At 38.9% G+C, this 15,170-nt stretch overlaps 2 protein-coding genes and 1 non-coding gene across 4 annotated transcripts in view; 2 read left to right on the top strand and 1 right to left on the bottom strand.

Moving 5' to 3' along the window:
* Positions 1-2,235: 2,235 nt before the first annotated feature.
* LOC124276574 (phosphate carrier protein, mitochondrial-like) lies at positions 2,236-10,203 on the top strand. 2 transcript variants are annotated; one of them, XM_046712222.1, is made up of 7 exons: positions 2,236-2,347; positions 2,480-2,595; positions 4,895-5,199; positions 5,500-5,681; positions 7,559-7,731; positions 8,103-8,213; positions 9,714-10,203. In XM_046712222.1, the coding sequence occupies exons 2-7, from the start codon at positions 2,481-2,483 to the stop codon at positions 9,872-9,874; spliced, it is 1,047 nt and encodes a 348-aa protein (XP_046568178.1). In that variant the 5' UTR covers positions 2,236-2,347; position 2,480; the 3' UTR covers positions 9,875-10,203. The 2 variants fall into 2 exon arrangements, with proteins under 2 accessions (XP_046568178.1, XP_046568177.1); XM_046712221.1 differs by having other exon boundaries at positions 2,250-2,343; positions 2,476-2,595.
* On the top strand, positions 8,816-9,019 carry LOC124276583. Its single transcript, XR_006898576.1, has one exon. It is a non-coding gene; the product is annotated as a small nucleolar RNA SNORA53 (small nucleolar RNA).
* A 1,933-nt stretch (positions 10,204-12,136) lies between the features above and the next one.
* The window catches only part of LOC124276573 (laminin subunit beta-1-like), a 73,317-nt gene continuing 70,283 nt past the window's right edge, over positions 12,137-15,170 (bottom strand). The window contains 2 exon segments of the mRNA XM_046712220.1: positions 12,137-14,084; positions 14,801-14,957. Coding sequence (XP_046568176.1) covers positions 13,951-14,084; positions 14,801-14,957 — 291 coding nt within the window. The 3' untranslated portion in view covers positions 12,137-13,950.

The raw sequence follows: 15,170 nt of genomic DNA, 5'->3' as shown, positions 1-15,170 counted from the left end.
AAACTTGATTGTTGGACACCTCATGACTGGAGACATTACTATCCAGGTATTCCATACAATTTGTCCCTTTTTACATCTGATAAACAGGCGTTTTGCCAGTGAAGACACATTGACGGACGGGCAGGCTTTCGGAAGGACTGTGAGTGGGTTTGATTTTAAGCCGCTTTTAGTACTCTTCCAACAATATCACTACGGGTGACACCAGAAATTGGCTTCACACGTTGTACCCATGTAGGGAATCGAACCCGGAGTGTTTGGCTAGACGAGAGAACGCTTTAACCACTGGGCTACCCACCGCCCATTCGGAAGGACAGACCAAGCTGACCGACATACGGCAAGATCGTTGCTATTTGAGTACAATAATACTCAATGCAACACTATTTCACCTCGCCACCTACTCTATTTTCAACAATGTGTTCAAATGCAGATTAACTATACGCATAGTACTTATCTAAAATTGTCATGTCACATTTCCAGCTACAGGTACATAAGGGGCGGTGGGGTAGCCTAGTGGTTAAAGCGGGCAACGCTCGGCAATTCATCGTTGTCAGTCAGTCAGTCAGTCCAGCTACTAATCGCAATAATAAAGTTGATGGTGGTGATGATGATGACTTGGGGATTTAAAGTGCGCTTTCTAACTTAATGCCATTTAGAGTGTTTGATTGAAAGAGGGGTTGTTTGACCAAAATATATGGCAACCAGAAGGGGGCGTTGGGTTGCATGATGAAATTTGTATGAACTTTGAATTTGGACATTTGCCAGAAGTGGTTGGGGTGGCTGAACTACTGGGTGGTTTGGTTGATATTTGTTTTGTTTGTGTTTATGTTTGTTTTGTTTTTTTCCAGGTTATGAGGTTACGAGATTTTTTTGTATATTGGTGCAAGTTGGTTATGTGGGATTTAAGTTTAAACTATTACCTATATTTATATAGTCCTTCAACATGACCTTCCGGGGGTCACACTGACCCTGTCAAAGGTTATTGCCCCTGGTCTTATCAAGACATTACGCAACTCTGAAAATCGCCGACGGGTCCTGTACGTAACTGCCGACAAAGGTAACTTAGCATTTAGGCTCAGGTAAGTAATTCTCACTTGGCCATTGGTCAGTGGAGACCGGTAGTTCAGTAGGTTGGCAGACTGAGGACTGACATAGTCGCTGAGTTGGGTACTAGTTGAACCTCTAGCCACACTCCGTCATACAGGTATGGTATACGGTTTTCATAGTGAAATATTTGACCGGTAGGTACAAAGAAATATGCATTGTAAAGGATTTTTATTCACCTTCAAGTTTGGTTTGGATAGGGAGGTGATAAGTGGAACTAACGTTTATTTCTTTTCAAAGAGACGTTTCTGTAGAGATGCTTGTCTCTTTGACGACGAAATCGGCTTGCTTGAGCTGGATACAAGTGAAATCTTTGAAGGGCATTTAGAAGTGGAATGCATAAGAAAAGCAAGATTTATGGATGTCAACTTCTTTTTTTGTAATGCTTTTCTTAGATACTGGTGCATCTGAACCGAAAGCTTCGCGGATAAAAAAGATAGTTGTGTTGTCAGTTTTAACTGGACTAAAGTACGTCTGTAAGTCAATGTATTATTCACTGGTTGATCTAAGGTTATTAACTATGTCATTGATAAATAAAACACGTTTTGTTCCAGGGGCTTGTAAAAAGTTCAAGTAAAATCAGAGACCATATAATATATATAAAATCAGTAAATACCGTTATCACGTGTATATAATTTACAACAAACCTTGATATTAGTTAAGTATAAAAGGGAGGTTACATGAATATAACTGAAATTATCGTAATGACGTGGCTAACTTTAGTGGATAACCATATTTATTTTACGATAATGTAAATTGGACACGACGAACAGCGAAAGATAAGTATATGCTATCTCGAATAACACGTCAAAAAGTAGCATGTCGGGTATTTTTTATTTTTTTTGCTTTTCGTGACTGTTTCATGGATAAATGTAGATATGGACATAAGTTCTTTTCTTGTACATTGTGTACACGTCAAATTAAAATCAGCTCTGAAAGTTGAAAGAATCATAAGAGACCATATTTTCGGTTAACTGGTTTATACCTGTTCCCCTAATCGAAAACACATATAATTTTCTCATGGTACATCACGTGAAGGTATCCCAACTAATACATTTTATTCGGAATATATCTTTATATCATTGCATTTTAGATTTCATGATTTATTAGGATGAAATAATGTTTGGTGCCCTTGTGAGAATTTATCGGAGTAATATTAGAATTGGTGAAATAATCTGACGTCACAATGTTAGAAACACGTGACTTCCACCCGGTCTCTCTACGCCGTGCACGCCATTTTCGGTAGGTATGAAGGGCAAACGTGTCAAAGATTTCAAATAACTTTCTCTACAGGTGTTGCATCATCTTTGAATTTCTTCATAAGATCTAAGGATTGGCTGTCTTTGTAAAACACTTTCGTTGACTTCTTTTCAGGAAGGATGTTCAAATCTTTTCTATCGTCCGCCCAGAGCGGCACTTTCAATAACCCATTCCACGCGAAATGTGAGGGGTTGAAAGTCAACGATGACCGAACAATTGCTGCAGCCAGCACCGGTAAGATGATGTGTCAGGTTGATAACTTTAGAATTCATTGTTCATTATGTATTTCTGATGATGCCATACGCCTGTTAAATCTTGTACTGGCGTTCACAGCCTGTATGATCAGCTGATGACAGTTCAATGTCAAATTGCATCGCGAATAAAAACGATGAAACATTGTTGACATTTGATCTCAGTTTATACCGGAATGAATGACTGTAGTTGAAGGATCTGATTTTTTTAATAACGGTCATTGCAAGCGCACATTTTTCAGTTTTCAACAGCCAGGTTTGTCTTGTAGGCCGAGGCAGAAGTGATTTTTCATTTGATTGGAAGGATTGTAGCCTATGGTAACCATGACCTAACCATAACTTTTCATTTATAATGCCAGACTTATTCACCTCTCACCTGTAGGCTCAGATTGACATTTTTACCCAGACTTCTTTGTCCTTGAATGTGTATAAGACCTGTCATGGCAAGGTGAAATCATTAACAATATTTGTCAGTCTCCCCTTTCATCCTTGGCAATGGTACTTTTCCGATCATTAAACCATCTCAACCTACTTCAACCATTTGAATATTGTTGCTCAGTTTGATGTCCAAGGAATGTCACCTGTATGTTTAGCATTAGAAATTTCATTGGTCTGCATTTGTTACCTGCAATCTACCTAATGGGAAAGCTGGTGATGGTCCTCATGAATTAATGTCACCAGTTCCCCCGACTTTCTCCTAAGTCTTGGCATTAAGTTAATTTTGAACCCTGATGTTTGTTGAGGTAAGGGGGGATAGGTAACTAAGTTACTTGCTTTTGTGATTTTACTGATGCATATGTAAAAATCATAAACTACAAAACCTGAAATTGTTAGACATGGTAGGTGTTATTCCACTACCAACAAAATACAGTCAAGTCTCTTTAATCCGACTCTCGTTTATCTGACAATCGGCTTTATCCGACACTTTAGTTGGTAACAAATTGAATATACGTAATTCAGTCTCGTTAATCTGACAGTCCCGCGTGTTCCGACAGCCCGATCAATTACCCGTGAATACACTGTCACGTGTCACTGAAGATGTTATGATATGCGAGGAGCAATGAGGATTACGAACACAAATTCTGCCATCTGATGAACATCGTATAACTGCTGTCAAGTCTATTTATAGCTTGCCGTTCAGTCAATTTGTTTAGACCCATGGTTAAATTCAAGCATAGATGAAGATTCCGTAAATGTTTAATGAAAATAGGAATTGGTTGTGAAAACAATGAACACTCCTCAAGAATATTTATTAACACATGATCTAAACAAGCAATTTGATTGGCTGACAAGACTGTCAACAAAATGCCTGCTTCCCCACACATGTTCGCGTCAAGATAACATTTTGTATTTACGAAAGGTTCACTTCTCATCGAATTCACGAACAAGGTTGGAAATAGATAGATTTATTGATACTTGTTACATCTGTGCATAAATCTATAGGTGTTCTATTCGATTTCTGCATCAGTCGACACGTAGATCTGGAGTTCTACTTTCTCAGTTTTCACACAGTGTGTTCTTGACGTAAGTATTGTTTAGCTGTAAAACGTGTGATCTAAAGGCAATATTCGATTATGGTGTAAGAGGTCGATTCCCAACACTAATTACACACACACACTTAATATGAATCATGACTGTCCTGTTTTTGACCATGAACATGATCTGTACTCAGAATTCGATAATCCGACATCCTTGTTAATTCGACATTTTGCTGTGCAACGGACGATGTTGGATTAACGAGACTTTACTGTAATTTTAATATTATACACCTTAAAATGGGTCTGTACGGATGCCAGTATGGAAATGTTTCACTATGACCTTTGTTGTTAAAGGCTACCAAAAGGGTCAGACTTGGTGACATAATCTCAAAAGTAGGGTGCATGGTCATGGTTTCTATGTTCTTTTTAATACAATTTAGGCCAAATAAGAAATGTTCCGATTACACCTCTTTAAAATTTAGGGTAGATAGGTAGGATTATTTTTTTTACAATTTTTTTTAGAAGTACAAACTAATGACAAATTTATCAATGTATAATTTTTTATTCAATCAAGGTTTCAGCTATCATTTAGACTTTCTCTATCAGAATGTCCGATGTCCGTTGGTGCCGGGAAAACCCCCAATGGTATCTAAAAGCTTACTTCATTTAAACCGCTTAAACTAGATTAAGGTTGGCACCAGGTAAGGGTAATCGGAACAACAACATTTTGAAAAGCGTTTTTTGACATACCGGTATACCGTGCAGTCCTAGCAAATACTGACTAAATTGTCCGAAAATTTTCAGACGAAACCAGCTGTGAGTTTGGCTCAAGCAAGTACTATGCCCTTTGTGGGTTTGGAGGCATCTTGAGCTGTGGTATCACACATACAGCTGTTGTGCCATTGGACTTGGTGAAATGCAGAATTCAGGTGGACCCAGAGAAATATGGAAGCATCTTCAAAGGATTCCGTGTCACATTGGAAGAAGGAGGCACGAGGGCCCTTGGAAAAGGATGGGCACCAACATTTATAGGATATTCCATGCAGGGACTCTGCAAATTTGGCTTTTATGAAGTTTTCAAAATATTCTATGCCGGACTCATGGGAGAGGTAATTTTTGACATGTATTAATTGCCTTTTAAATAATATCTTCTGTAAAGTAAAACTAGCAAGCTAGGTCGATACATGTACATTTGTTCTTTCTTATAATAAACCATCCCTTATGCATATTATGAATTTAAGAAGTCCCTTCACTTCATTCATAATCATATGCACAGCTGGTAGAGTAAATGGAATATCCTTTCGAACAAATTACAGTGTATTCATGGAAAGCTTTGAAAGTGAACATCAAACTTGAAGTAGGGTACTGCTTTGCTTGAGTTTCATCCTGGGTGTGTTTTCATCTTGCAGGAAAACACCTACTTGTGGCGTACCTCCTTGTATCTGGCTGCTAGTGCATCGGCGGAATTTTTTGCCGACATTGCTCTCTGCCCCATGGAAGCAGTGAAGGTCAGGATTCAAACTCAGCCAGGATGGAGCAACACACTTAGAGAAGGTTTCCCACGTATTCTCCGGGAAGAGGGTGTGTCTGGGTAAGGACTGGGATTGAGCCCTAAGTCATTACGATGCGAGCAAATTCATTTCATAGTAAAAACAGGTACTGAAATCTGTTATTGTCCCTGAGAGATATATTTTTATTTCTGGCTTCTTTTAATAGAACTGAGTGATACAAATGTGAGTAAATATATCAAGACCATATGTATGAAAGTTCCACACAAAATGCAGCATTTCTGTGTCATTTGAAAGCCATATGTATCTTTGTATGAAACCAATCTGCACAGGTATATAATGATCTGAACTGTCTCATCATTTCGTTTCACCGATATTACGCAGTGAACTTGTTTGTATAGTCACAGGACATGAAAAAAAACCTTGCACTCACATCACATTGTGGAGAGATGCTTTTGGGTATTTGACTATTTTGGGCAATTTAGAACCAGGGATATAACTTGTAATGACACAGTGTAGGACGATCGTTTAGAATTCTCTAGGAAATGTACACAACTACAATGAAAATCAATACAACTACTATTAAAATGTACCTGGTGGTCATTCATGGGTATAACTGGTCCATATAACAGTGTGCAAAATTTACGCTGGTCCTGTGGTCCCTGGCTAGTAAAAATTCATCAGGACCACTAAATGATAAGTTTGCAGTGGTCCTGGTGGCCACTACGGATGTTATTTTGGACCAGTCACGTACAGTCAGGACCACTAATTATTGTCTACTCATTGGTCGTCTGGTCTAGTGGGAAATTTTGAAAGGTTTCTTATAAGTTTGCTGGTCACAAGGCTTAGTTGTTTCATTATTTATCATGATACCCCTGACAGTATAGGTCATTGCTGATTGCATCAGTCACAGGTTTGACTGGGTCATTTACATGTCACAGTAGCAACCAACAGTTGAAATTACAGTTTAATACTGGGTGGCTAAATGATTAAGACGTGATTTTCTATAGTTATACAGGGCTCCAGATAATTTTTCAACACCAGGGAGTACGTACTCCTTATTTGCTCAATATAGGAGTACTGGAAAACCTTAAATCTACATGTAGAGTACTGAATTAATGGAGTATCAGTACTCTTGTGTTTTGTTTCATGTATGCACCACAACATTGATTTTTGTGTAAACAGGTCAGTGAACAATAAAACAAGATTTTTTCAGATAAATACGTTTGTAAATGATTCTAAGACCGTACACCATTGCTGTGGTGCGTATTTGCTACGTTTTCTAAATTATTTCCTACCGTATCGTGCATATTTTTTTATCCGTACATACGTCGATACGGCCCTTATCTGGAACCCTGGTTATATATAACTATCCTTTTCAGCAGTCATAATGTTATGACTGTATTTCCAATAACTGATGTCCCCAGTAGTGATATTGCTGGAATATTGCTGAAAGTGGCGTAAAACCATACTCGCTCACTCCAATAACTGAATCAAGAGCAGAGTGGAGATTGTACATGTCCAATACAAGCGAAAGCTCCATCAGATGCATGAGTTGATTAGGTGTCCTTTCCAACAATTTCCTTATGTATTTGGAGTTTAGCATGAATGTTGTCAAGACCAGGCGGTGGGGTAGCCTTGTAGTTAAGGCTTGTAGTTAAGGCCTTTGCTTGTCATGTAGAAGACCCGTGTTCATTTCCCATCTGGAGAGTGTCCATGCAGATTATATCTGGTGTCCCCTGTCGTGGTATTGGTGGAACATTGCTAATAGCGGCGTTAAAGCAATATTCACTCCAGTGTCAACCCAAATAATAACAGATTGCAGGCATTCAGTACAGTTAGAGCACACATCACAAACTGCAGACGCTCCTTGTATTAAACTTATACCTGTTCTTTTTACATGCAGTTGATGCATGCAAATGGTTTTGTTCTGACGATTCATGTTCACTCTTTTTTTCAGGCTCTACAAAGGTCTTGTGCCACTATGGGCCCGACAGATCCCGTACACCATGATGAAGTTTGCCTGCTTCGAGCGTACAGTAGAAGCTCTGTACAAATATGTCGTTCCTAAGCCAAGAGCTGAATGTTCCAAGTCTGAACAGCTTGTTGTGACATTTTCTGCTGGTTATATTGGTAAGCAACTTTGAATTTTAAGTACAGTTAACTATGTTTATGATGAAGAATCTTTTTACGAACTCAGATAGGTTTCTTTCTTGTCCAGTCCTCTTGCTGTATTGCCATGTGACATGTTTTTTAATTAACTAAACTTGGTAGCCCTTTGGAGTGAGTTATAACCAGAGTTTACTGTACCACTTTTCCAAATTGGAAATTGAATACCTCGATTATGAGGGGATAGTCTGTCATACAGACGCTGAAGCTATGAGCTTTTTTTCTGTAATATATGTTCATTTTAGAGACTATTTGTTAGTCTAATGTGGGGATAGTGAAGTCAGATAGATGTTGATGTTATTTTCCCCTGCTGTAGTTTTACTTCATGTTTTCAGCTGGTGTCTTCTGTGCCATCGTTTCCCACCCTGCTGACACAATTGTGTCCAAGCTCAATCAGGATGCAGGGAGCAACTTTGTTGATGCTGCAAAGAAACTTGGATTGGGAGGTATGGGGTTTGTTTATTAGCCTAAGTTGTTCCTTTGTGTAGTGATTCAGGGGCAGAATAGGTTTACAGTACCTTGCTTGTAAGAACTGACGATTGGGTGGATGTGGTGTGACCTGTTTGAGTTGTGCACGCCATTTGAAGATTATTACTCCTCATGCTGTCAACCACATCCTTGATCAAGATGGAATACCCTTGACTTGCTCTCACAACTTAATGTAATATTCACAATGTGCCATTGCAGGGTAAGGTCATACATTGGCTATATAGACGATATTGATCATTAGATACAGCTTCATTAATATTTGAAAATGTTAAAATGATTTTTAATATTCAATGTACGTGCTGAAGTGACACACTTATTAGATCATTCAGGGTTCAGTGTGCTACATGCTTGTGTTGTCAGGCAAGATAAAAGGAAGTGGTTTAGTTTTGGTTGATGTGCCCAATGTTTATCAGGTATTTGTGTAACGATCTGTTTTATTCACTCGTCAGTGATGTTTTGCCAGTAGGTCATACATCTATGATTGACTTGTCAATACAGGTTAATTAACTTTAAAAATTTGAAACAAAATAAGAAAAGAATTCTGAGACTAAGCTGAATTTGCACGCTCCTTAGATCCACTCTCGGGGCAGTGTGCTACATGCTCGTGTGTAGTGTCTGACCCAGCAACCTTGTGTTGTACAGTCGAGAGTGCTTGAGTCATTGGTGTGCTAGATCAGTATACCTGACATGGCAGACTTTGGATCTGGACTAGGCAGACTCTCATGTCTGTTTGTGCCATGATTTGGCTGTCACTTCGGACAATCAATTATTCAGTGTTAATGCATCGGTATATAAAACTTCTGAAAAATTCTTTGAGTTGCGTTTAGAAGTTTTTGTGATGAAAAATGGGGATGTACAGCATCTTCCTTGGTAACAGTGTCAGCAGCGCTGAAACATCGCTTACATTAGTAATAAGTTGTATATCCATAGAATTTTCCCCCTTGTTCATCTGGACAATAACTTGCATATGTAGTTTGAACTCTCAAGATAAAACAAATTTCTCAATGCTGATACATTATGTATTAAGGCAACCCCTTCCTCTCAAGAAGTAACCCGTGAAGATCCGGGTTAGAATTGATCTTCAGTTACCCATGCTTGTCGTAAGAGGCGACTATTGGGATTGTGTTGATGCATGTCATCGTATCCCAATTGCGAAGATTGATGCTCATGATTTTGATCACTGGATTGTCTGGACCAAACTCGACTATTTACAGACCACAGAATATTGCTGAGTGCGTCGTAAAAGTAAACTCACTCACTCTTAAGAAGTTTGTAACCACCAAATCAGTGATGGTGGTGTAGTTGATATAAACTGGTAATTGCAAGTTTTATAAATCGGGCAACAGTTAACAGTAAGCAGGCAAACATTGTCGAGCAGCGTAATTTTAACTGATATGCCATAATGTTTATCAGATATTTTCCCAATATGTCAACTCTTATCAATGCTGTTTTGTCAGGTATGTGGAAGGGCCTGTTCCCCAGAATCATCATGATCGGCACACTGACAGCCCTGCAGTGGTTCATCTACGACTCTGTCAAGGTGTACTTCCGTTTGCCACGTCCACCACCACCAGAGATGCCCGAGTCACTGAAGCGTAAGCTGGGAATTACCCAGTGATGATGGCTGCACTTTAGAATGAGAATTTGGACATTTAGAAGATCTGTTTACTGAACACACAATAGATACATATGGATAATGCAGTTGTTTTCTGTTTCCAGGCTGGAAAATGTTTATTCCATGTCTTGAACTTCAAAATATTGTGTTGTTAATCTACTTCATGGCTGTAATTGTATTAGGTCATGATTTTGGTCATCTTGAAAATGTGTGCCATTTGAAGGGGAACATGATGTTTAGCCATATTGACACAATGTATAATACAGTGTGAATATTTATGAGGAATCATCTAGCATTACGATGCAAGAGTGAATAAAAAATATTAAACCTTGGATATTTTTTTGTTCTCTGTGAAATCTCATGGTTCAGTTTGCATTAAGAGAGACACATGTGCTAACTTTGTGGAATAATACCAAGTTGTATAATTCTGCAGTTATAGAGAGTAATGCTATCTGATACTGTTATGGGTTTGGGCTACAGAAAAGCCTGTTATGTGTGCAACTCCACTAGAAACCTTTCATTTGTTGTTTAACGCCGCACTTGGCAATATTCCAGCTATATGGCGGTGGTCTGTAAGTAATCAAGTCTGGACCAGACAATCCAGTGATCAACACCATGAACATTGATCTACGCAATTGGGATACGATGACATGTGTCAACCAAGTCAGCGAGCCTGACCATCCGATCCTGTTGGTAGCCTCTTGTGACAAGCATGGGTTGCTGAAGGCCAATTCTAACCTTGATCTTCAGAAGTTGACTAACAAACGTGATGCTCATAGGCACAATGTGTGAAGACAAAAGGGTGAAATTGCCTGAACAGTTTCAGTATGTACAGTAGGCTGCTTGACTTTAGCAGAGTGTCATTAACACAGCTCAGACACACAGCTATTTACTTCTCACTTCAACAGCATACAGTATCTGACAATAGTTAAAAAACGTCTCATATACACCACAAAGTACTTCAGGATATTCAGCTGGGAAGCCAAATATTCCACTGCACACATTCATAAACTGAGAAGCTGCATTCCACCAAATGCCTCTGTTTTTAGTCTCAATATTTAACACAACAACAAAGGAAGCTAAGACATCAATGTCCTAAGTTTCATGGCCTGCTAGTATGTGTGAAGTGCTGTGATTTGAATTTTATTGTTGTTAGAGTAATGTTTGGAATTGGTAAAAATCTCACAATTGATGATAGGTTCATAACAACTGATCAATCATCGAAAATAATTGGTAAGCGTAATTTATAAACTTCTCCTGGTCATGTTTGTTAATGCACAAAAAATACATAAAAAACAATGTAGTTCTTTCGGTTTTTCTGCAAATTGCACAAAATGCATTACAAATTTCACATCTTAAAAGATGGCTACTATGTTAGGAACATAAATTTCCTGGAGTTTTTAAGATATATTCAATCATGACATGGGACGAGCTTGTGAAGCTTATGAAATGTAACAGACTAAACCAACCTTGTGAAAAATGTTAATGCAAACAAGTAGGCCGCCTCTGTGGTGTAGTGGTTAGAGCGTCCGCCCGGAGAGCGGAAGGTCGCGGGTTTGATCCCCGACCGCGTCATACCAAAAGACGTTAAAATATGGCACTTGTTGGTCCCTGCCTGGCGCTCGGCATTAATGGGTACAAGAAGGACTGGTCGACTCGGAGTCAGTATAATGTGTCTGAGTGGGGTATTCATGCTTCACTCCGGCATGGTATCTCAGTGGTCTAGCACTATAAAACCAGCTTCAGTCTGGGCTGACACCAGAAATGGGCTTCACACATTGTACCCATGTGGGGAATCGAACCCGGGACTTCAGCGTGATGAGCGGACACTTTTACCACTAGGCTACCCCACCGCCCTGGCCTGGACTTGATTCTCTGCAGGCTCAACGATGTAATTTGAATATGCAACTCCTTATAAAACAACGATTACCTCTTTTATCATGGAACTTGTGTGCAGAAATGTCCCCTGTAAAATCTTTCAAATTATCAACTCATGAAGAACTTGGTTAGAATTGGTCTTCAGCAACCCATGCTAGTTGTAAGAGCTGACTAAAGGGATCGGGTGGTCAGGCTCGCCAACTTGGTTGACAAATGTCATTGTATCCCAATTGTGTATATTAGATAGTTGCTCATGATGTTAATCACTGGATTGTCTGGTCCAGACTCAATTATTTACAGACTGCCGCCATATGGCTGGAATATTGCTGAGTGCAGCGCTGAACAACAAACAAACAAACTTTCAAATCATCAAGACAACCAATATAATATCAGAAATAGAAGTTTATTGACTTGTGATATAAAAATTACAAAATGGTGTAAGTCTGCTTTGGATATTCTACTTTTGATCACTACATGTCATTGGTTTGATGCAGTTGAGCAGTTGTCTCCCCTGGTAGGGAGGTGACTGGTCGACCTGAATAGCGAGGGAATTATGCATGTAATAACTGAGACAACTTGTAAATGAACAAGCCAATGTTCATGACTGACATAGAAATACCACATGAAACTAAATCCCGATGACAAGATCCTCGATACCAAAATTAACTTTTTCAAAATGGCCAAATCAGGATTAGAATTGGACACTGCTCATTATTTGGTAAGTGTTCTCGCACTTTTGGCAACTTTTAGGCACTAAACTGCTATGGGGGTATAACTACTACTTGTATCCTGTTGACTGAAAAAGATATTACCAGGAACTCAACCGTTCCAAGATTTTGTATAAGTTGTAATTTTACTTTGCATAATATCCTTGAATATCAAACAGAAACTTCAGATCTTACATACAAAATACAATAACCAATGCCCTAAAATGCATATATGAATCACTAGCAGATTGCTCGGAGCCTGATAAGGGAAAGTAGCAGACTTCAGCATGATTATTGTTTTCTACCTTTATATACGTGAAATGCCTACTGGTCTAGTGCATTCTACATGGCATAAATATACACGCTGTACAGAGTATTGGTTCACGCAGCACCTTGAAGTTTTGTTGCCAGCTGGATTACCTCCCTTGCCTAGACAAACCCGATTATCTCCCTTGTCTGGGCAGATATCACCATCTCTTAATTATTAGGAATACCAAATTTGTATTTACTGTGTTTTTCAATGTAGAAGATCACTAATATTACAACATTTTAACCAACCATCAAGTCAAACTTGTAGTGAATCTTGTACAACAAATAGTTTTGTCACCTGTCTAGATCTGAAAATGAAAGTGATTAAGTTTTTGGCAAAAATGAGAATATACCGACATTTAGTACCATTCGAAAATTGACTGGTGAAAACACTATCTCAGACACTTGCACCTGTCTGTTAAGCAGAATCCTTATACAGGTAAACTTGAGGTAAAGCAAGGTTGATAGCCCAGCTAGGAAGGAGGGAAGTAATTACTATTTCTTCTTAACGACTGAATGATATTGCTAATGAATATCAACAGATCATTGTCAAAGCTGAGCAAAGTGATTGAATCATGATTATTTTTTTTACTTTTTCGTATGAAATACATGATCATATCAAAATATATCTACCATTAACACTGAAAAGATTATCTAAAATATCAGATCATTCTTAAAAAACAAGTTTACATCAACTGGCAAAAATTCATGGTCAAGTGATTAACTTTGAAAAAATCATGAACAAAAATTGCCATTATCAAAACTGATTAAAAACAGACATGTCTACAGGACTGGGTAGGTATATACAATACAAAAATACAATTTCACATACAAAGATATAAAATGGAGTAAAATCACATGATGTCAAACATTTAAATAAAGTACAGAGACCAGCGGACGACTGCATGCAGGAAATCTAGTCTATACTAGGAGTGGAAGGGAGGTAACTCTTTCTTCCATCACAGGAATCAAGATCGTCCCATGGTGACTAAATCAGTGCTGTTGACAAACAAGGACGATGGTTGTCCAGGGTTTAAACACTGGAAGCCGGATAAAGATAATCACATCCTTGTACCGTTCCTTAGGGATGCATCTACTTCGACAGACGACACCCTGTTAGTCAGCTATTGGGTAACAAGCATGGCTTACGAGAAACTGGGCGACACAGATTGGTAAATGATACAATTAACAGTTACGATAATATTTTGATTTCTCTTGTATTTTGTCCAGGTACTCCTGCATCCGTCTGTTAAGCTCGTCAATCATGTCTGACAGCTCATTCAGGGTCTTGTTATTTTCCTCAAAATCTTTCTGCATTCCTGAAAACAAAAACAATACCTGTTCATGTTGAGCTAATAACAGTGAGTGAGTGAGTTTTCTTTTATGCCGCTTTCAGCAATATTCCAGCAATATCACGGCAGGGGACACCAGAAGGCTTCACACATTGTACCAATGTTTGGAATCGAACCCGGGTCTTCGGCGGGCCGAGCGAACGCTTTAACAACTAGGCTACCCCACTGCATCCTTGCATTAAATAACCATCATGTTTCGTTATTCACCCTTGTAGAGAAGTCGAATCTAATGAACAGGGACCATATTGTTCTGAAAGTGGCTCGGCAGATGTACAGTAAAGCTAGTTCTATCATTGTCTAAATTACGAGGTCTGACTGCAGTGTTCGAAATTCCGCAGATCCTGTCCTTCAGATATTGGGGCATTTGACCAAACAAATTAGTTGTCACATCAGGTAAATGACAAGGACTACTTTCAAGCTCTGTTTAAAAAAACCCACCCTGTTATGATTTATCAGATTTGTACCACAAAACATGCTTTATGAGTGAGTATAGTTATACCCCACTTTCAGCTATTTTTGTTATTCCAGCAATATCATTGCAAGAGACACCAGAATTGGGCTTCACACATTGTACCCAAGTTGGGAATTGAACCTGGATCTTCGGCGTAACGAGCGAACGTTTTAACCACTAGGCTACCCCACCACTCCTCGTGCTTTATGTGAGACAAGGTTGTTTGACTTACGCTGCAAGTTCTGATATTTCTCCTGGGTGCCAGCAGCCAGTTCATCTGCCCTCTTCTTCAGCCGCGTTGCACGCTCGTGTGCATCAGACGTCATGTTGTACTTGTTGTTTAAACGACCAGCTGCGCTTTGATATTTGTTGTCAAGGTCATTTGCATCCTGAAACAAGGTCAATATATTTATTTACAGGATCATAGAGGAAGTCTCATGATAAAATATATATATCTGGAGGTCACATAATTGGTCAATAATTGATCAGTGGTTACTGACGCTATATGGTGGCACCTCGTACAACAATGCTGTGTACCCATGGTTACTGAGTGTATACTGTGTAACCTGATGCAAAGCTTTTTTTTGCCATGGTTACTTAGC

The sequence above is a fragment of the Haliotis rubra genome, unplaced genomic scaffold (genome assembly GCF_003918875.1).
Source record: "Haliotis rubra isolate DU_JTF1 unplaced genomic scaffold, ASM391887v1 Scf21, whole genome shotgun sequence".
Lineage (NCBI taxonomy): Eukaryota > Metazoa > Mollusca > Gastropoda > Lepetellida > Haliotidae > Haliotis > Haliotis rubra.
The sequence above is the reverse complement of the archived record's forward strand: the minus strand, read 5'-3'. Positions and strand labels throughout refer to the sequence as shown.

Excerpts from the sequence above, each read along its gene's own strand:
- LOC124276574 (XM_046712222.1), top strand. The coding sequence starts at position 2,481 with ATGTTCAAATCTTTTCTATCGTCCGCCCAGAGCGGCACTTTCAATAAC. Across the intron at positions 2,596-4,894 it reads AATTGCTGCAGCCAGCACCG|ACGAAACCAGCTGTGAGTTT; the intron begins GTAAGATGATGT and ends GAAAATTTTCAG. Across the intron at positions 7,732-8,102 it reads ATTTTCTGCTGGTTATATTG|CTGGTGTCTTCTGTGCCATC; the intron begins GTAAGCAACTTT and ends TCATGTTTTCAG.